The 22,721-nt window shown below is 36.6% G+C and overlaps 2 protein-coding genes across 3 annotated transcripts in view; one reads left to right on the top strand and one right to left on the bottom strand.

The window, feature by feature from the left end:
- INSYN2A (inhibitory synaptic factor 2A) overlaps positions 1-15,039 on the top strand; it is a 97,800-nt gene extending 82,761 nt beyond the window's left edge. The window contains exon 6 of the mRNA XM_081328494.1: positions 14,832-15,039. Coding sequence (XP_081184620.1) covers positions 14,832-14,859 — 28 coding nt within the window. The 3' untranslated portion in view covers positions 14,860-15,039. The remainder of the gene's footprint in view (positions 1-14,831) is intronic.
- DOCK1 (dedicator of cytokinesis 1) overlaps positions 1-22,721 on the bottom strand; it is a 443,954-nt gene that overhangs the window by 309,995 nt on the left and 111,238 nt on the right. For both annotated transcript variants that reach the window (XM_081328492.1, XM_081328491.1), the window contains exons 19-25: positions 21,057-21,154; positions 17,541-17,630; positions 16,224-16,324; positions 13,954-14,079; positions 10,489-10,597; positions 3,307-3,377; positions 1,465-1,571 (exon numbers count right to left, since the gene is read on the bottom strand). In XM_081328492.1, coding sequence (XP_081184618.1) covers positions 1,465-1,571; positions 3,307-3,377; positions 10,489-10,597; positions 13,954-14,079; positions 16,224-16,324; positions 17,541-17,630; positions 21,057-21,154 — 702 coding nt within the window. The remainder of the gene's footprint in view (positions 1-1,464; positions 1,572-3,306; positions 3,378-10,488; positions 10,598-13,953; positions 14,080-16,223; positions 16,325-17,540; positions 17,631-21,056; positions 21,155-22,721) is intronic.

The following is a 22,721-nucleotide window of genomic DNA, read 5'->3' as shown; positions in this document are numbered from 1 at the left end:
AAACAACATTCATTAATGTGAATGAATCTTGTTTGAAATTCTTGATGTTCCAGATCATTTGGATCTGAAATGTTCTTGAAATGTCTCACTACACATCAGTTCGTCTGAAAAGACCTTCTATGTTATGTTTGCCCTTAGGAAAGAAAATATTTTGATATATGTTTCAACCAAGATAACATTTGGAATATTTCCCAAAAAGCTTTATCTCCACAAAAGGAACTGATTCAAAGCACGTTTGTGTACCTGTATCTTGGTGCTAACTGTATGCTAGAGATTTCTTCTAGGTTCAAGGATTGTTGCCATTAACAGCATGGCTCAAAAGGAAAGAATCTGCCAGAAGAGCAGCTGTTCAAGAAATGTTCTTGTACATCTTTCATCAGTTTAGGGATATTATCTATGTCTGCCATTTCCTTTACTCACACAAAGGTTGCTCTAACAAGGAATTTGTAGCTACTGTGTGAATAGCAAGCAACTGAAGCTTTGAATTGCTTGTGAAGGACCATTTTTGTTCTCTTGCTGGCTATGAAGGATGTGAGGGTGCAGCAACCAAAGGGACATTTAATTGTTTCTGTAGGAGATAACGGTTCTATTATATTAGGGAAGATAATTCTTATATCTGTCTATAACACTGCTCGATTCCGTCTGGAGTGCCCATTCTATCCTCCATATTTTCCTGAACAAATTTTAAAAAAGAACTGTCAAGGTTTTGGTTTATCCTTTTTAAAAAAAAAACTGTCTGGGCACCAGTGGAAGAAAAGACAAGATCTTTTCTGTTGCCTATTGTGTATATCAGCTAGAAGACGTAGTCTACACTATTTTGAATAGAAGAAAAAAGAAGGTATCGGGTGTCTCTTGTTAGTGAGGATCTCTAGCTCCTGTTAAAAAGTTATGTTTTACTCTTACTTATCTTTTTTGTTGTTGTTGTTTAATTATTAGCTTCTATCTATATATATGTTTAGGGACGCGGTGGCTCAGTGGGTTAGGACGCTGAGCTTGTCGATCAAAAGGTCGGCAGTTTGGCGGGTCGAATCCCGAGTGCCGCGTAGCAGAGTGAGCGCCTGTTACTCGTCCCAGCTTCTGCCAACCTAGCAGTTCGAAAGCACATAAAAATGCAAGTAGAAAAATAGGGACCACTACGGTAGGAAGGTAACAGCGTTCCGTGCGCCTTTGGCGTCTAGTCATGCCGGCCACATGACCACGGAGACGTCCTTGGACAAGCGCTGGCTCTTCGGCTTTGAAACGGAGATGAGCACCGGCCCCTAGAGTCGGAAAACGACTAGCACGCATGTGCGGGGGAACCTTTACCTTTATATATATGTTAACCCAATCATATGGGTGAGGAAGTGATCTCTCTCAGCTATTGTATATATTATGGCACTTTGGGGCATGACAGAGATTGACAAATAATAAATCATGTAACAATTTAAATACTTTTTAAACATATTTAAAGTTTTTTTTTCTTACCATGTTGTGTGAAAAGATCACTGTGAACTATTTCAATCAAACAGTACAGCTTCTGAATTGTGAGACGACCCACTGGAACATTCAGTATAAAATCTGTAAACAGTTTGCTAGCCAAACAAGAAAGGATAAGAAATTTTTATTTATTTAGAAATATTGGGACATAAATTTAAAAATCCAATGTATTTGAAAAGGTGATTAAGAATTCATGTGATTCCCTGTTATTCTGATCTTATCTGTATGCTTATTAACTTATACATTTTTAAGACTCATGTAAAACCATCAAATTTATTTCTTACTCCTGAGCATTAATTTAATCAGAAAAATAAACATATTTTAGGTTTTCCCTTAACTATTTTTTTTCATCAAATGCTTATGGTTTTCTTCATTCCTATGTTTTTTTAAAAAAATGTTTAAAAATCAGTGGAATATGTTCTGTACAGTACAACCTTTACAAGTATTCAATTCACTCCTTCAGGATTTAACTATCTGCAATTAATCATCACCAGATAATAAGATGAACTGAAACTCTGCTATGCATGCCTCCTATATAGTTTAATGCAAAGGATGCCTATAAAAGATAGCAGTCGGATAATTATTTTTGCTCTTCAAAGTGCCCAAGTGCATTGGGAATAAAAACATGCAAATATTTCAAATTCACATTTTTATTTAATCATTTATTGATCTGACCACTTGAAATCACCAGACTCCAAGCACCTTGCAGAATTTACATAATAAACACAGACTATAAAATTAGAATAAAATTGATTAAAATAGTGACTGGTAATAAAAGGCTAGAAATTCTGAATTATAGAAAAATGACACTGCTATATAAAATTAATCCTCCAGAAAAGGTTGCCATTAATTGGTTCTGGAGGGGTTAGGGTTAGGGTTGCTCTATGTTTCGGAAAGCAAGCAGTCTGGAGGAGGAAGGCTGCTATAATGAAACCCGAAGGTGTTAAGAAAGCTGGTTCATGAATATATTTTTATTTTTTATTTATTTTAATTCCATTTATATCCCGCCCTTCTCCGAAGACTCAGGGCGGCTTACAAGCTTAGCAGTAGCCTTCATTCTATGTATATGCCTGCTTATTAGGGCTTTCACACACACCCCAAGCAGCATTATTACAAAGTCAGCTTAATTGCCCCCAACAATCTGGGTCCTCATTTTACCTACCTCGGAAGGATGGAAGGCTGAGTCAACCTTAAGCCTGGTGGGATGCGAACCTGCACTAATTGCAGGCAGCTGGTGTTACTTAAGGAGGCATTAGCCCACTGCTCCACCAAGGCTCTTTTATGTCACTATGTAATTGTAAGCACACTCACATATTTATTTTGAGTAAGTTTCACTGATTACACTGCACCCCACTCCCAATTATTAATTTAGCTTGTGAAATGTATAGCCCCTCCCCCACCAATCCGTTACAACTCAGAGCAACTTACGAAATAATTATAAAAAGAAAACAAAAATAATTATATCATCAAAAGAGGAAGTCCAAAAAAATAATAACAATAATAATAATAAAATAATAACAATAATAACCCTTCACTGAAGGGTTCCATCACATTCATTCTGTCTCAAAGTCTGGGGATAAGAAATAGGTTTTAATACTTAAGTTCCAAAAGAAGGCAACTGTAAAATATGCAGACATGGCTATGAAATGCTGTGGTGTAGAGCTCCGACTGAAAGAGGCTTTACCATTAATAAACTAACAGCATAGCAAATGTTTCCAACACAATCCTAAACTTAAGCATAGGAACATCTCAAGTTCAAAGAGGATTATTATTAAGTATGAACAAAAATATAGTCTTAGGCACATACTTGTACAGATGACACATACATACCTAAGTTCTTTGGGATCAAAAACAAGCTTTACATCATTCACAATGGTTGGTAAGTATTTAAGAGCAGCGCCCTAAAAATGAGCAGAATAATTTATTTAAAGAAGAATTAAATCATACCACTGAATTCCTTAAAGCACTTCTTGCCACTGCTTCTCTGATACCCTTTACAACAATGTTATTTAACTTTCCAACGGTTTTAGGAAACTACGTTCTTCACTGCCTCCTCTGTTACTCTCTGCACTTAAAGAATGAGGCTACCATGTGAAAAACTTCCTTGACTCCCAATTCTCTTTCACATCCCTCCACTGTCATTTTAGTCTTTCCCATTTGTTTCCACTACTGACCTGTGTTCCTTCTTTATCTTTAGTGAACCACTATGCTGCAGTTATCCTCTTTCAATTTATCAAATGAAACCTTCAGTGCAACAATTTTAGGATCAAGATTTGTTTTCTTCCATTTTTACAGTTGATTATATCATTAGTTCCTATGTATTTCTATCTTTGTAGCATCAGAAGATTTTGAAAAATCATAGGTAATATTGTTCAATTTCTATCTATTTTATATAATACTTAGACACAACTGACTTGAAATAAATGTTAGCAGCTTTTGTACAATTTTCACACCAGAATTACAATGCTGTTATTTTGTACCAACTACACAAAGCACAATTTTACACAAGGAGATAATTCATCCAAATTCTTTGTAAGAGGTTCATATTATTTTAAACATGCTACCAGGAAGAAATAGATAACATAATTTTCTAAGATATCATATTTTTCATTTTTATAAACATGAGCTTCATGATGCCAACCGTTTGGAGCAAAGAGAAGAAGGACAAAGTCTAAGAAGAACAAAAAACTTTACAATTAAAATACTTTTAAAAAACAAAGGGAAGGATTTTATACTATATTATTTTGCAAGATATAGATTCATTCATATGAAATTTTTTTCTTGTAACTTTACATGAGGTTCCCTAAATTCTGAGGAGCTCAACTTTTTGCTGTATCACAGTACCTGCATTATTTTAATTTGCCTAGAGTTTTAATAGAACAAGTCCATTGCACTTGATTTGTATTCCTTGATTCTTTAAAGATGATAGACAGACAGACAGACAGACAGATAGATACATACATAACCTTTATTGTCATTTTTTTTACTGTGGGCACAATGGCACACATTAAAGATTTCATTCACTTGAGAGTACTAATGTACTAAGCTGACTACACTATTCTTCTTCTACTCCCAGTTGAAACCAAAATCTAACTCAGAACTAAGGCAGTTCTATTTGCTGCTTTAGAGGGAGTTAATCAGGCCCCAACTTAGTTATCTATTAACCATCAAATTTATAACTGTCTTTGTGACTAAAATACAGCTATGTATGATGATTAATATGAAGTACTTTGGGATAAAGTTCAGGGTACATTATTCAGTGTAATTATTTTAATTAAACCATTAGCATATCTTTACATAAGATAAGAGCTATCAATGATACAAAATAAGCTTTTTTGAATAATGCATGAAGTAATTTTTAATTTACATATTTCTCAAGATGATGCCTATTACACTGATTTCAGTTAGCAAAGTATGAAGTAAAAATTCATGCAACCATAAATATAGCTATTCTTTCTCAGAGAGAATGGAACTAATTCCATAGGTATTCTATATGTTCAGCTCAATTAAATATGCCTAGAATTACCTTCTTTGTACCACTGTAATACTTTTCTGTTTAAAGAAACAGCACTTAAATGCCTAGAGGCAACAAATATAACCAATATATTATAATAAATAGCTGGTACCTGACCTTCGTTAACCCCAAAAAGTTAAGTTGAATCACACCAAGTTATAATATCTCAATGGGAATCAATCAACAAGAAATACTAGGATTGTAGGCTAGAATGTGAAGGGTTAAAAATATGCTAGAAGTAGGTATTTATTTATTTTATTTATTTTAATTCCATTTATATCCTGCCCTTCTCCGAAGACTCAGGGCGGCTTACAAGCTTAGCAGTAGCCTTCATTCTATGGTAAACCTTTTCTATATTGTTGCCAAAAAAAACTACATGGTGTGCCCATGACTGGAACTGAACCTGACTTGAAAGAAACTTCATATAAAAAAAAAGTGGGAGGAAGGGAAATAAAAAGAGAAAGTCCTAAAAAACATGAAGTTGTTTCCAATTAAAAAGCTTTTTCTAATTTACAAATTCTGGAAGCATCTTTATCAGTATTATCCTACTGTTGGAGATTGTATCCTACTAATATTAGTGATAGCTTTGAGATAAAGGTTCTTGCAAATTTCATTTTGAATTTTGAAAACCTGAATACTTTAATCTTAATTTTGAAGAGTTCTGAGATAAAACAAACTCTTCTCAATTTGAAAGCAATGGCTCAAAATTACACAAACTAGCAAAAAAGTTTTTTTCCCTTTGAGAATTATTATAATTTTATTAGAAAAAAAATTGACACTGTATTAAAAAAAGGTGCCTGACTTTTGGATAAACATCTAACAACATAAAATTGCTGTTTTAATGTAACCTACACATATACTAATATTTTATTACATATAAACCAGGACTGAAATTGATTCCTATTGGTTTTCTGAAATAATATACCTTTCAGTTTAGTTCTGATAAATTGATTAGTATATTTATTAATAATTAGCATTTCATGCTAATTATCTTTGCATATTTTTAAAAAACCTTACTATGGCATGTCTTCAATGGATTTGAAATAAATAGCACTCACTTTTATAAAATAAATTAATGATGACAATACAGACAGATGACTAATGTGTCAAACTGTAATTAAAATATTTAATTATCTGAATTATGGCTTAGTTTAAAAAGTAAAAGAAAATAAGAGACTCTAGAATAATTTAAATTAGAAAGCCGATTAACTTTATACAAGGTCAACGCTAAGTCTTATGAAAGCCAAATAGCAAATGCAACCTTTGCTCTATTTGCAAGCTATAGCTGAAACAAGATCCTGCATGATTAGTGGCATCATTACTATGTTAGCTATTCCCAGATGCTGATATACATGAAAAGAGAGATTATTAATTTCAGGCAATAGTCATCAGATATCAATGGAACGTCAGGAACAATTACCAACAATTAAACAGTTTGTTAACTTCTTAAATTAACATTATAAATTAAAATTATTAATTAACATACTTGCACATCACTGAGTCAAGGTTCATATCCCTGTTCCCATCCCAGCAAGGACAACAGAATTTAATCAGTCTAATGACAACACACCTTTTCATTATCTCATACCAATAAAGAACAAAAAGCTAATCCTTTATTACACTTAGGTAGCATATTAAAAATTACCAAATTCCTATTCTACATTACTGTTCACACTTGTAAGATATCAGTCCTTCATACTAAAATTACTGCTGTCTTGTGATTTCATCTAAACAGGAATATGAACTTGTAGGTTCTAACTGCCTCTTAGTGCCTATTATTGATACACTGTTAGTTTGAGACTGTCAACCAAAAACAGAGCCATCTGACCTTCCTCAGAAATGTAAGGGTGAGAATAAGCAATAAATTCATATGCATTGAATTTATGTACACACCTGGTCATCATGCTATTCTCTTTCACAATAAATAATATGAAAATTGCACAAAAGGAAGTAAGAAATAATAAGATAAAGAAACGGAATGTGAAAGAAAAAATATAGTTGAATTTATGAACCCCCATCCAATCACAACCTTCTTGGTCTTCCTCTTCCTCTTAATCCATTCACTCTTTCTTCATATATTGGTCCCGTGGTGTAATACTCATTTATTCACTTATATTTACATACATACCAATTGTTCCACTCCCTTTCAGGGTAAGCTTTGTTTTGCAGAATACAGAAGAAAAGTATAAGAAATTGTAAGAAAAAAATCAAAACCATAAGGTAAGAAAAGGAATACCACTATAACAAAAGGAATACCATTATATCAGTATCAGTCACACATTGCTTCATATCTATCTTGCAAATCATCATTCATTACAAAATATCCATATATCTATTCATACAGAGTCTTTTATTCTTTAAATTTCTTATCTCACTTCTTTCTCTATTCAATTATGACTTTTGTAGCATTTCATTTTGACCCATTCAATCTTTATATACTTGTTTTGCAATTGAATCATTCATTATGGCTACACAGTCAAATCACCACAACGTAATACTTTTATAATGGTCACTCATTTTTGTGTTTAATCCATTTTAATTCATTCATGACTTTTTCTTTTTTTCTTTTCTCATACCCATACTCTTATACACAACCACTTTTAACAATATTCTTTCATCACAACAAAAAGCACACTACTCACTATCATTCTATGAGAATCGGCATGTCTTAACATTTCTCCAAAGAGCCATCCTGATACAGTGATTAAGGCATCAATCTAGACATTGGGGGACCATGGGTTTCAGTTGTGCTTAAACACAAGGCTACTCAAGTGACCTTGTGTTAAATCAGTTTGTCTACAGATACAGGATGTCACTAGGAGTGATACTGACCAGAAAGCAGGTATACACACACACACACACACACACACACACACACACAAATCCTATTTCTCCATCTGTTTTCCCAACTATAGCAAACACTCTACCAGGTTATATAAATTCAGCTACTTGCTTCAGTTTTTGCTATTTACATATGACAGACAATCATTCAACCCATTTTGACATACTATATTGGTCTTTGCTACATTGGTCTTCAGATTAATATTCTGTTGCATCATTAAATCTAACAATTCGTCCAAATCATTCAGATAAATAGTCAACATAGTAATATGTCCTTGAAAAATATCATGAATACTAACATACTAATACTCTCACATCACTAGCAAGTTACAGATTTATTCATAAAGACATTAAATAGCCAAGAAACATCACACTCCCTTATTTTATGCCCTGTTCGTGTTGAAACATTTATCCCATTGATTTTCTTTTTTCTTTTTAGAAAATTTTATTAAATGTACATTTAAAAACAAAAGTGGACATGATTCAACTTCCCTGGCTACAACACTACTATTAGTATTACCTTATGTTACAGAAAGAAATAACAAAAACTTAAAATACATTCTATGACAGGACAGACTATAACAAACTGTACATATAACATCTGTAAATCTTTTGGTAAAGTTTTGATTGATTTTCATGTATGTTTTACTTCCATTATATCTATCGCTCTTCTCACATTCAACAACTAATTTTCAACTCCACATTTATGAAAAATATTTCCTAACTCAAGCCTATCTGCTTCATAATATACTAGGAATTACTTTTCATAGAAGGATAAAAATAAATACCGTAAAAATAAAAATATTACATAAATGTATTAAATCTAGATAGCAGGATACCTAAGCCAGGGGTCCTCCATGGCCCAGTTGTGAATAGGCTAGGGCTCAGTAGTGGGCCACGGGCTAGTGCACACAGGTGTGAATGCAGGTCAACTCACTGAAGTGGCAATCAAGCTGCATGTGCATGCGGGTGTCGGCCTGCCACTCGTGCAAGTTGAGCTGTGCACACACGTGTGCACTAGTCCTCCACTCGCACCTGGTTTCCCTCTCCCCCCCCACCGGGCTGCCAAGCCACAAAAGTTGGTGACCGCTGTCCTAAACTCACAGTAAGCGTGTGGTTGTGTGTGGAGAGATGATATATAATAAAAAGATTCAATGCAGCCCCCCCCCCCCCACATACACCGGAAACATGCTCAAAATTTACTTGGCTTTTGAAATAAATATACATATTTCTGATCAATAAATTATATACATTATGATACAAGCTTACTAATTGGACAAAAATACATTGGTATGAGGTTATCTATTCTCAAACCTTATTTTGCCTTTTGTTAAGTGATGTTAAGTTTTGTTAAGCAGAATTATTATAAGAAACAATTTTCTCATTTATTTCAGTGACTAAGTACTATGTCGCAGAATATGAAAGCACTATTTTCTAGACTGATATGAATTAATAGAATTTTAATTTCTGAGCCATGGTGGCTCAGCAGTACTGCAGGCCACTTCCGCTGACTGCCAGCTGCCTGAAGTGTGACAGTGTGATTCCTCACACTGAAGGCTCAAGGCTGACACAGCATTCCATCCTTCCAAGATCAGTAAAATGAAGACTCAGATTGTTTGGGGCAATATGCTGACTCTGTAAACTGCTTAGAGAGGGCTGTAAAGCACCTAGAAGTGGTATATAAGTCTAAGTGCTATTGCTATTGCTAATTTCACAAATCATCAATTGCTCCAAGATTACCAGTCTACCAATTTTCATTCATGGCAGAGGCTAGCAAGAAAACAAGAAGATACAAAAATATACAATATATATTTCATTTATCTTTTATTTGTCCACGAATTATGTTATATCATAGAACAGGACTGGGTTTCCCAAACAATGTTCTTCATGTCTTCAAACTATTCTTAAACACAGCTTCTAAAAATTAGTTGCATTGTTTCTGATAACATGAGACAGGAAAAATAAAAAGCCATACTACACACACACACACACACACAGAGAGAGAGAGAGAGAGAGAGAGAGAGAGAGAGAGAGAGAGAGAGAGAGAGAGAGAGAGAGAGAGAGAGAGAGAGAGAGAGAAATATACACCTCTAGACACTTTGTTCCAAATCTAAGGACCAAGGTATGCTGGGGAGAACCCAAAAAAGCAAATAGAAAAAATCCTATTCTTTGCTGTCTCCTGCTATTTTATACTATCATCCAACTCCCCATAACCCCAACCCCCTTCAAAATTATTAAGTATAGTTTCAGCCAGTATCCATTTGCCTTGCCTTCTTTCTAAGATTATTTTGCTTTGAAGTTTTCTTTGTGTAAGATAATTCAAGGCTTAAGAAGGTATAATTAACCCACTTGAGTTCATACAAAGCAATAGCATAACAAAATCAGAGCTATATTATAGCAATGTTGTCAATTCAGAACGAATCATTAATTCATATGGACAAATTTCCTACTTCCACGTTACTACGCTACAGTATTAATTTCAGCAACAAGTACATCTGCAGAAAAAGTTTCATCATAAATTTCAGGCTACTGAAATTTCTCTGGACACATTTTGAACTTCATTTTTCAAATAAAGTAAAATATATTTCCTGCAACGTGTAAAACTTAAAATTTTTATAGATAAAAATAAAAAAGGCTCTTCTATTTCCAAAACATACCTTTACTGTAACAGTCTGGTCAGAGGCACTGTTCATCATTTCGTTAATAGACTTAAAGAGTTGAAGCAAAGATTCCCTAAAGTCAGCTTCCCCTTTATCCTCATACAATCTGAGAAAACAAATAACACCAAAACAGTTAAAAAGAATACAGTAACTAAAATTAATGAGTACTCTCTCTCTCAACACCTTCCTTTTTACAAGCCTTATTTTTCCACCATATGAAGAATAGGAAAAATGCAGTAATTCTGGATTACACTGACATACAATCTTTCTCTAGGATGTCACATGGTTCCCGTACAACTATTGTATCTTGTCTCAATCACTGTTTCTTTGGCCAAATTAAACCTCTAATATGAAACATAAAACAAAATCTTCGTTTAGTACCGCAGCAAGGTTCAGATAGGAAAGAATCAATCAATCAAGGTAGCAGGCAGCATCCCATAAAATTCAGGAAACTCAAATCAAAAAGATAATTTTTCCCCCGATTCAAATGCATTCTTCAGAGAGAACAGGTTAATTTAATTTCATCTTTGTCCTTTTACTGCCTTTAACTCCTGGTAAAAGTAAGATTCTCCTGGTTGGTTTCTTCCAAGTAAGGAACAATAGCCCCAATCCTGGAATAAGGATTGGAGATTAGTCACCTAAAGAAAAAACCTGGAGTTTAAAAGCAAATTAGAATTTTTTTCCAAGTTTATATAACTGAGTAATCTGAGTTTATTTCTCCTTAGTCCTATTTTTTCTACTTGTATTGAGCGTGTTTGTCTGCATATCCTGCCTAGAAGATAATGAAGCTAAAGTTTATATTTTGCTTTTAATTTCCCACACTATCTTCAAGTTTCATTTTGCCTTTAACTTAATCTACATAACTTCTGTCTTCTTCTGAAATCTGTAGTCTTGTTCTGACAGAGAAGTTTTCTTACTGGGCCTCCCAGTTTATTATCTATAAAAATTGAAAGCTGGGAGGTCCCACTAGAAAATGGAAGCTGAAACAGTGATGAGTTTGAGAAAAAGGCTTAAGGATCTTGACTTGAGGGAGTCAGCGGAGCTCCCCACACATCTTTTACAAGTACCACTTTTCTTCAGAATAAGTTTTTTATGTAACACCACAACATTGTTTTTTTATAAAGAGCTTCTCACACATTGCCAAAGAGAAAGGATACAATTTTCATTTCTACTAGCCTTAAAAATATATCATTATTCTCTATTGTTTGCATTAACATCTAGACCAAAATTCAGAGTCAAATTATAATGGATGCAGATATGAATCTTTTTTGTTTAGAATTGTCTTTTTTTAAGTGTTGGATATAAAATAGTGTTAACAGTGGATAGAGTATGGAAATTATTGTTACTTAACAAAATATTTTCATCTATCCCAAAGAGCTTCTAGGCTTGGTCCAATATATTATGTAAACTGCCACAAATTAGGTTTAAATGGTCAGTAATTGACAAAAATCAGTCTATTATTTTTAACAGAAACATGGTAATGATAAACTTTAGAGAGACCTAAACCTGAACTATCAAAAAACATGAATTTAGAAAACTGAAATAAGCAGCCAATGTAGGAGACTAATTTAGATATGAATCAGTATGAAAAGCTCCCTGCTGACTCTGAGTTTTTTGAACAGATACGTTTTGACTAGAACATATCTTTGCCTATAAATCTTTATACATCTCATCTATAAATCTGTAAAAAAAATCATAATATCTGTCTTACTAATATTTTTCATCTTCAATAATTGATATTGTTATAAAGATTACTTCTATATAGTAATAAAAAGTATCAAATAATTACCAAAACTAGGTTGACATTAACTATTTTTTTAGATTTTTTCCACTTTCATTATTTTATTAATGACTCAAGATGACAAGCATATTTAATTCTCCTTCCTCCTCCTATTTTTCATATTTTCCCTGTGAGGTAAATTGGGCTGACAGAGAAGTTACCAAACCATCTTTCATGCCTAAGGTAGAAGTAGAATTCATAGTCTTCTGCTTTCTAGCCTGGTGCCTTAACCACTGAACCAACCTGCTTCTAACTTTTCTAACTATTCATATGATGAAGTAAAATTAAATTGCTACAATATGGTATTAAAATATTACTGTGCAGAGTATTTAATTTTTGGAATTTTTTTCTACTAATTCAAGCAAGCTGCACACTTGCCAAAACAAACAGTACTGACTTAACAATTTATTTATTTAGTGTATGGCACATAATGTCAGAGAAATCTATAAATGTTAAACACAATGCAGTCCTGAAAGCTTAACAGTTAACAATTAGTCAGCAAGCAAAGAACTGATCAACATCTAATGCTAAACTTTCACTGTTCATTTCATCTACAATTAATGAAACTAGTAACATTTATTTAATGTTATATAAAACAATTACCGTATTTTCCGGCGTATAAGACGACTGGGCGTATAAGACGACCCCCCAACTTTTGAGATGATTTTCAAGATTTTTCGTCTTATACGCCGGAAAATCAGCGAGCCCAGGAAGGCACGCCCTCCCCTCTCACTGTGGAGGAAGCAGGGCAGGCTGACGTCTGGTGGGAGCCCGCAGGGCAGTCCTGCGCACACGTGCACTCCCCGGCTGCTCCTTAGCAGCTGGGGAGCAGCTGGGGAGTGCGCGCGTGTGCAGGACTGCCCTGCCGGCTCCCGCCCGACGCTCTTCCCTCTTGAGGCAGCATCTCTCCCCGGCTCCTAAGGAGTCCTCGGGGATGCTGCCTCAAGAGGGAAGAGGGTCGGACGGGAGCCGGCAGGGAAGTCCTGCACATGCGCGCGCACGCAGGACTTCCCTGCCGGCTCCCGTCCGACGCTCTTCCCTCTTGAGGCAGCTGCTGCCTCAAGAGGGAAGAGCCGGCTCCCGTCCGACACTTAGAGGGAAAAGCATCGGACGGGAGCCGGCTCTTCCCTCTTGAGGCAGCAGCTGCCTCAAGAGGGAAGAGCATCGGACGGGAGCCGGCAGGGAAGTCCTGCATGCGCGTGTGTGTGCAGGACTACCCTGCCGGCTCCCGTCCGACGCTCTTCCCTCTTGAGGCAGCAGCTGCCTCAAGAGGGAAGAGCGTCGGACGGGAGCCAGCAGGGAAGTCCTGCGTGCGCGCGCGCGTGCAGGACTTCCCTGCCGGCTCCCGTCCGACGCTCTTCCCTCTTGAGGCAGCTGCTGCCTCAAGAGGGAAGAGCGTCGGGCGGGAGCCGGCAGGGCAGTCCTGCACACGCGTGCACTCCCCAGCTGCTAAGGAGCAGCCGGGGAGTGCGCGCGTGCGCAGGACTGCCCTGCCGGCTCCCGCCAGACGCCAGACACTGATTTTCCGGCGTATAAAACGACTGGGCGTATAAGACGACCCCCCAACTTTTGAGGTGATTTTCATGGGTTAAAAAGTCATCTTATACGCCGGAAAATACAGTACTGTAAAAACTGAAGTATTTTGAAGATACATTTAAGGATAAAGATGTTATAACACTTACTGGTTGAACAAAACTCTTGATCGCACAATAAATTTGAAGATATATTCCAAAGATCTCATAGCCTTGAACAGTTGATCAGTGACACCAGCATTATCCACATAAGTCCTTAAAACTTTTGTCAGTTTTCTGAGAAAAATAAAGATTGTATATATGATGAGATATACTAACAGATAGCATAATCGTAATTTGTGTTCAGAGAACTTTTGCAGACAATAAAAAATGAATAAAAAGAGAACTCAAGATATGTTAAAAATAATAAAGGCAGGATAAAAAAAATTAAAAAAGAAAAAGTAAACGAAAATGTAAAAAAGAAGATCTTCAATAGAGAATCAAAAGACTTATAAAAAGATGCCTTAGTTTTTTGGATCAATGCTGAAGAAAATCATGCAAAGCTGTATCCATTTTGCACACAAATGTTAGAGCACTTGTAAGATAAACGTCTGCATGCCAGACTGCATTTTTTCACATTTTGACCAGCCAGTAAATGTAGAATACAGAGGCAGTATGAAGACTTGTTTCCATTGTTTTCTTTCTTTACTGTGAAGACATTTCTAGATATAATACAAATAGTTTTAAATTTTTCTTTATTAAAATTTTCTAGACAGAGATTTTAGAATAATGCAACAAATACTTAAGCGCTAACCAAATGAAGGATGTTTCTGTATCTGTCCATACTCATACAGAGCTTATTTAGAAATAAAAATGCACAAAAAGCTTCACAGGAAGAAGATTAAGACCACACTGCTTAGCAAAAGGGTGCCACTCTCTATTGCGATTGGTAAGTGAGAACTATCTGTATCTCGTTCTCCTAAAATAAGTTCATATTTTGCTACTGATCTTCACATAGTCTTGAATTACATCTTCATGGTTCTCTACAGCTGTCATAGCCCAAGACTCAGATGCTGAATCTGAATTTTAATTTGAAGAAACTGATCCAGCAGATCTTGTGGAATGTCAATCTTGGGAGACATAAAGCCAACTATTACCAGATGCTGATCAAATACAGGCACCACCTGAACAACTGGAGGAATCAGGTGATGATGACAGCAGACCTCCCAGCACCCATACCAAGCAAGTAGAGCAAAGAGCAAAGCAAAAATGTTCAATGAGGCTTCTTACCAAGCAAGGGAGTAAATCCCTTGATTAAAAGCAGTTGGTTGCAGCCTGATTTAAGAGGCAGTGCTAACCCACGATCTCTCATTGGAATCAATTGTCTGATCTGCAGCTCTTGTATGACATGCATGTTGATTCTGCGCCTGAAATTCTGACCTCTGGACTTGGTAACAATGCTGACCTGGTTCTTGGAATTCCAGACTGGCTTTTGACTATTCTTTTACACATTTGTTCAAGACAACTATCCAGGCAAGCTTTGTTTTAGCTTGCATTCCTTGTTTCCTGTTATGTCCATGGTCTTGAGTAAACTGCGAATTTCCATAGCAACTGTGTCTGTGAATGTAACTGTAACCAGGAACAGCTCTTAAGTAAAATTCAAGATTATTCTTATGACATGCGAGACCCCCTAGACCAGGGGTAGGCAACCTCGGCTCTTTTATGACTCATGGACTTCAACTCCCAGAATTCCTCAGTCAGCATAGCTGACTCAAGAATTCTGGGAGTTGAAGTCCATGAGTCATAAAAGAGCCGAGGTTACCTATCCCTGCCCTAGACCATGGGTGTCAAACTTCATCGTGTCACGTAACCTATCGTGACTTATCATGACATTTTTTGCCCTGGTGGAATTGGTGTAGCTGTGGCCTGTGCATGACGCATCCGGCCCATGGGCCGCCAGTTTGACACCTCTGTCCTAGGCAATTCAAGTACAGCATTCATCACAAACCACTTTTCGCCTGTAACATATGTGGTTGATCACCAAGATCAGAGGAGGTTCAGTGGCATATGCCAATGCAGGCAGAGTACCATCTTCTAATTATTCACGTAAAGCCTTTCTCTGTAATCATACCTACAATCTAGAATGTGCCACAGCATATATGAACTGCTTAGCTATGGACACACAAAAAAATCTCAGATAAGAAACCCAGAAAAAAAAACAGATTTTAATTCTGAGATCACTCAAATAGTCCAGAAAGCAATACTGTTAGAGAATTGGATGAATATTTTTTACTAATAGTCTAAGTGGCCTTCAGCATAGTAAGTTCAATAACAAACTGGCCTAATCAACCTACAAAATAATATAAGCATTATGATAACGACTTTTTATACCTATTTAAAAAACTAATTTTCACTCATGACATATTTATTTAACAACTTACGTATAAGCCAAAGTAGCACTGAAGTGTTTCTTAATGTAGGTTTCTAAAACAGGATTGAAATGCTGGAACTTCCGGTCAGCAATTAGTCCAATGATAAAAACCTGTTCAATGGGAAAGGGCATTCATTATTTTGAAAGTACAGCATTTCAAATATTTACATTTTAGTGAAAAAATATAGAAGAGAGCTCCATCTGTAAAAACAGTTTTGTGATAGGATTTTACTTCCATATATTAAATATAAGGGAAGGAGAATAAAGTATAATTTTGAATAGACCTAAACTGAGAGTAACAATGAGGCTTTACCAGTTATCCTCAAACACAGACTAGGTTGCTGAAATATTGACCTATGAAGGTCATATGTAATTGCCAGCACAACAGAATTCTTGCTATCTGAAAATCCATAGTATTTGACTTTAGTGTGACTCTTGATATCTAAAGAAATCTATCCCTTTGGACACATTTTTCCTCAGTAAGTTTGCTTTTGTTTTAGGACCAGGAATGGAATTATGCACAGAAGCACATAAGTGACAAATTTACTACATTGATAACTTCAAAAACAATCTGTTTTGGAAACCATAACAGGTCTTTCTTCTCTGCAGGCAATACTGGCTGGGTTCATAGTTCTTGCTAAACTATGATTTGTTGAATAAATCATTGTGCCGTAAAATTAAGCCATAATCCATAGTTTTAACATTCAAAGTAGTTGGTTTTGCATACCATCTAAACCCAAACCAGATATATGATAGCTTGCCATGCTGCATCAATCCTTCCATCAAGGAATCTAAATGATCCCTTGTGGAATCATTTTAATCACAGCAAAAATTGTGATTAAAAATCTATGTTTTTAATATAGCTATAAATATACCAAACAGAGGCTTTTCAACCTTGCTGTATCTTGCTGTTCTGTCCCCAAGTGATGCTAGTGGGTACTAAGAAATATGGCTGGATTTACATAAGTGCCCAAAGGCAGTGTGTCAGGGATCTTAGGAAGCAAAATACATTGAAGATTCAGTTTTTATTGGTTTCTCAGCCTGTTACTATTTATTTTATATTGGTGAACTTTTTCAAAAAAAATTGTGTTCTTAAGATTGCTTCTATGGTATAAATTCCAAAAACAGTATTTCATGTAGTCAATAATATCAAAAGTCCTTGGAAAGTAGCATGATTGCATTTGCACAGAAGACTTAAGATTCATGAAAGTTTTACTGCTCGTAAATAACAGATATTAAATGAATTAAATCAGTATAAAGCAATATATGGCTTTATGTGTTTGTGTGTACATACATACATACATACATATATATACATATATATTACCAAAGCATCGAACACCAATGTGTCAAATGTCTCACTTTCTGAATTCTCCATCATAATGTTAAACAATGCATCCAATGTATCTTGAAGGAACTGGAAAAAAATATGGTCAATATTATAACAGGTATTCAAAAATTAAATGTTGCCTCAAAAGTTATTAGTAATTGAACCTACTGATTCAACAGTGGTGTTTATATTAATTTTTTATAGTGGAAAAATAAAATAAAAAATCCTTTATTCACATTGTGTATGGATTCAAGGTATGTGTATGGATACATTTTGTATTTATACAGAGAGAAGAGAGTCTATAAAAATAATAGCCAAAGAAAAATGAAATTAAGGAGAGAAAGTAATGAATTCAGACAATATGCCATCAGTCTCCGAGGTGTTTCAAGGATATTGTATTTTTCTTGAATAAGATCCTTTGGATCTTTTTGAGGAAACCCAGTCCTAAACCCTATAAATTTTGAGGTTCTTTATAGCAATACCACAAGGATGGAATGTAGACCATATACACTATAAATCAGCATGTGTAACTACCACATTCTGCACACTTGATATACAGCATATTCAGTCTTCACTTTTAAAGACAAAAAGTATTCTGGATTAATGACACAGCCATGGCCATTCATATCTAATACTTACAATTTCTTACAATAGTATCTTCTTTACTTGAGGTATTTTTATAATATCAAATAAGGCAATGTTCCATCAAGGATTCAATAACTTACATCTTCACAGCAGGTTTTGCAAGGTGTGAGAATATGGCACAGTTCAAGTAAGATATGAGGTCATGCACAAGAGGTATGGCACAGGTCAGGGATGATGTATAAGTGACTGACGTGAGCACACAGGATTGCAAAAGAATGCACAGGTGGGGAAAACTTGCAACCTTCCCTGTCGACTTTCCAACTGACTTTCTGAAGAAGCAGGCAGAAAAGATTGCAAATGATGATAAGGTAATCATGGAGTAGTACAATCAGTCATAAGTGTGGACCAGTTACCAAGTACCCAGATCGTAATCATGTGATCATTGGGTTGCTGGGATGGCTAAAATTCTGAGGACCAATAATAGGCACCATTTATTCAGCACCCTCATACCTTAACAAGGTTACTGAACGAATGATGATAGGTCGTAAAATTGCCTGTATGACTGAATATACATACTTGCAGAATGGTAGAGTTCAAAGGAGCCTCTGAGACTGGTGAATCTAGCCCAATGTTCAGTGCAGGAATTCAAATTCAGCATTCCCCACAGATGGCTTATGGCTTCTGTTGAAGGGGATTTCACCATTTTTCTTTTTTTTTTTTTAGACAAGTTTTATTGATTTTTTAGGGACGCGGTGGCTCAGTGGGTTAGGACGCTGAGCTTGTCGATTGGAAGGTCGGCAGTTTGGCGGGTCGAATCCCGAGTGCTGCGTAACAGAGTGAGCGCCTGTTACTCGTCCCAGCTTCTGCCAACCTAGCAGTTCGAAAGCATGTAAAAATGCGAGTAGAAAAATAGGGACCACTCCGGTGGGAAGGTAACAGCGTTCCGTGCGCCTTTGGCGTCTAGTCATGCCGGCCACATGACCACGGAGACGTCCTCGGACAAGCGCTGGCTCTTCGGCTTTGAAACGGAGATGAGCACCGGCCCCTAGAGTCGGAAACGACTAGCACGCATGTGCGGGGGAAACTTTACCTTTACCTTTATTGATTTTTTAATATTTACATATACATGTATTTGTGAAACAATATGGTGGTTGGGTAGTTAAAATAAGAAATAACCAGTTGTAAATAGTTCAGGTTACATCAACAGAGATGCCCTCTCTACTTCCCTTAGTTATTACATAGTCAAAATAGGCCAGTTAGTACATTTCTAGTTGTAACCTAGTCAATCGACAAAACTTAAAATATATTTTCAGTAATACATATCAATATCCTGTTTTTAAATTTTATCTAATTGCAATAGGATATTCTAGAGTGGCCTATAGTATATAGGAAAAAGCTTAATTTTGGGGTAACCCACAATTCCCTATTTCAATAAAGAATAATTCTTTTGTCTACAAAACGTATATTGTTCATTACAAAGGATTCTTATGTTTTACCATTAAAGTCTAATTTTCATCTTAACAAATCACCAGTTACCAGAAATATGTTTTTTTGCCTTAACCATTCAACAATTATTAAAATACTATCTTTTATATATAAAATTCTAGGTTCTATAAAGGTAAAGGTTCCCCCGCACATGTGTGCTAGTTGCTTCCGACTCTAGGGGCCGGTGCTCATCTCCGTTTCAAAGCCGAAGAGCCAGCGTTTGTCCGAGGACGTCTCTGTGGTCATGTGGCCGGCATGACTAGATGCCAAAGGCACATGGAACGCTGTTACCTTCCCACCGTAGTGGTCCCTATTTTTCTACTTGCATTTTTACGTGCTTTCGAACTGCTAGGTTGGCAGAAGCTGGGACGAGTAACAGGCGCTCACTCTGCTACGCGGCACTCGCGATTTGACCTGCCAAACTGCCGACCTTCTGATCGACAAGCTCAGCGTCCTAACCCACTGAGCCATACTATGATTCAAAAGTAACCACTGAATATTCTATGAGTCATCTTGACCATACATCAATTATTAAAATACTATCTTTTGATATGTCATTCCAAGTTCTAAGATATATACTGCTCAAAAAAATAAAGGGAACACAAGATAAGACATCCTACTATTAAAAACAGTATATATATTTTTATAGTCTATCTTTAGGGGGATTTCACCATTTTTCTGTGCAATTAGTTTCAATATTAAATTGCCCTTATGATTAGGCAACTGATTAACATTCAGTAGTAATCTGGTTTCCTACACACACAAACACACACACACACACACACACACACACACCTGGCAAGGAAAACTCCATCACTGCAGGAAGCAATGGCTGAGTGGCACAGCATCATCCAATACTGTATTTCCAAGCCCACCTTCTCAGTTCACACTTTGCATGCTTACCCACCTACACGCATGTGCATAATCCCAACCCCCACTCAGGGTCTGCACACACTTCAGCCTGTTTTCAGCAATTCATAGTAAGCAAACTGATTAAATAATCCGTATTGCTTTGGATACAAATTTGGTTTAAGGACAAACTTAGAACTGGAAGTTGTTCTTAAACTGGCAACTTGCTGTAACTTAAATTCACTATTCCATGTTTTAAAACTGTGGGATGACAGAAAACAAGTCTATACAACAGTAAGATGTTTTCATTTCATTCAGTAAAAGTGGGCTAGTTGCCAAATACCCAAAATGCAACCGTGGGGTGGAGGACATCCATCAGAACTTCAGAACTGGGTCATAATTATTTGGGGGTAATCCATCATAACTTCAACTGATTACTTTGCAACCAGTTGCCAGTCAAGAACTACCTGTAGGATATTTCATTTAACTAGCAACAAGAAGCAAGATATTTTCATACTATAGAAATAAAAAATGCTGTTCCTCCCATATCAATAATCTTGCCGATCGCCCCCACCAAGAAAAAAGATTTCTTACTTTAACAACTTCACCTCCATCAACTTTCATCAGTTGCCTTAAATTCTGTTGCAGTATATTTGTGTTGGATCGCCACTTCAAAAGCCCCAGTAAGTCCACTAAGAAGGAGAGAGAAAAGTTGCATAATTCTATCATACATAAAATACAACAGCGGAAAAAGACTGGAACAATTCCTATAAACTGCAATCGTACATATGTTAATCTGAATCTAACAATGTTTATCTACTGACAGAAAGAGATTCAATCTTTTCCCATCCTATCCCATCCCACAAATACGCTGCAGAATGGTTAAAGGAACTCTCCAAAATAGATTTTCAACATGTTAACATTGGGGAGGAAGTGATGGATGGATAAGTCCTTTTGGCCAAAAAGATCTTTTGTAAAGTACCAGATTTGACCCCTGGACTAATATGTTTAGTTACCAGATTTTAGACATTTTACATACAGAAACTATCTCAAGATCTGCCACCAAACAGAATTCTGATGATGCAATATAGAATGAAATCATAATGAGATTTAGAAATTGAGGCCCTAGGAGTGCGTATTCCACTCTTAAACCCTCCAGATAGTTCATCATAATTTTTAATGTGACAGATATTTAAAATTATTAAACACACAATTGGGTAGAAAATATATTAACTAATTTTAATTAAATTTATAATGTTTAAGTTTAAGTTTATTGAATTTATATACCGCCCTTCTCCTGTAGGACTCAGGGCGGTTTACAAAGTATTTAAAAACATCAATATAATACAAGAGTTAAAAACAGTTAAAATAATTAAATTTGATCCCTGAAAGGAAAAAAAACTCTCAGCCTGGGCCGGAAAGCTCAAAGAGCCAGGTCTTCAGGTCCCGGTGGAATGACTGAAGGTCGGGGGCAGTCCTAAGCTCCACGGGCAGATGGTTCCAAAGGGCATCTGAGAAGGCCCTCCCCCTGGGTGTTATCCGCCGGCAGTCTTTTACAGGCAGCACCCTGAGAAGGCCCTCCAAGTGGGAGCGCACAGGATGAAGGGAACTTGATGCCAGCAGTAGGTGTTCCCTCAAATATCCCAGACCCAAGCCATTTAGGGCTTTATAGGTCATCACCAGCACCTTGAATCTCACCCGGAGGGCAACCGGAAGCCAATGTAGCTCACGGAGTAGAGGTGTTACATGGGAGTATCGGGAAACCCCCATCACAACTCGCGCAGCAGCATTCTGCACCAGCTGAAGCCTCCAAGTGGTCCTCGAGGTCAGCCCCATATAGAAAGCGTTGCAGTAGTCCAACCGGGAGGTCACGAGTGCATGGGTGACTGCGTAGGGAATCTCAGTCCAGATAGGGTCGCAACTGGCGCACCAGGTGAACCTGGGCAAAAGCCCCTCTGGTCACGGATACTATGTGATCTTCAAAATTGAGCCGTGAATCCAGGAGGACACCCAAGTTGCAAGCCCTATCAACGGGGGGTAACACCTCACTCCCCATTGTTAAAGATGGAATAATCTGGTTAATCCAAGATGCCGGGATGCATAGCCACTCAGTCTTGGCAGGATTGAGACGAAGCTTGTTTCTCCCCATCCGGACCTCAACCGCCTCCAGGCAACGGGACATCACGGCGAGGGCATCACTAGGTTGGTTCGGGGTGGAGAAAAAAAGTTAGGTATCATCAGCATACTGATGATACCCCA

Source organism: Vipera berus (genome assembly GCF_964194415.1).
Source record: "Vipera berus genome assembly, chromosome: 5".
Lineage (NCBI taxonomy): Eukaryota > Metazoa > Chordata > Lepidosauria > Squamata > Viperidae > Vipera > Vipera berus.
Note: the sequence above shows the minus strand (reverse complement) of the source record. Positions and strands in the feature narration are given on the sequence as shown.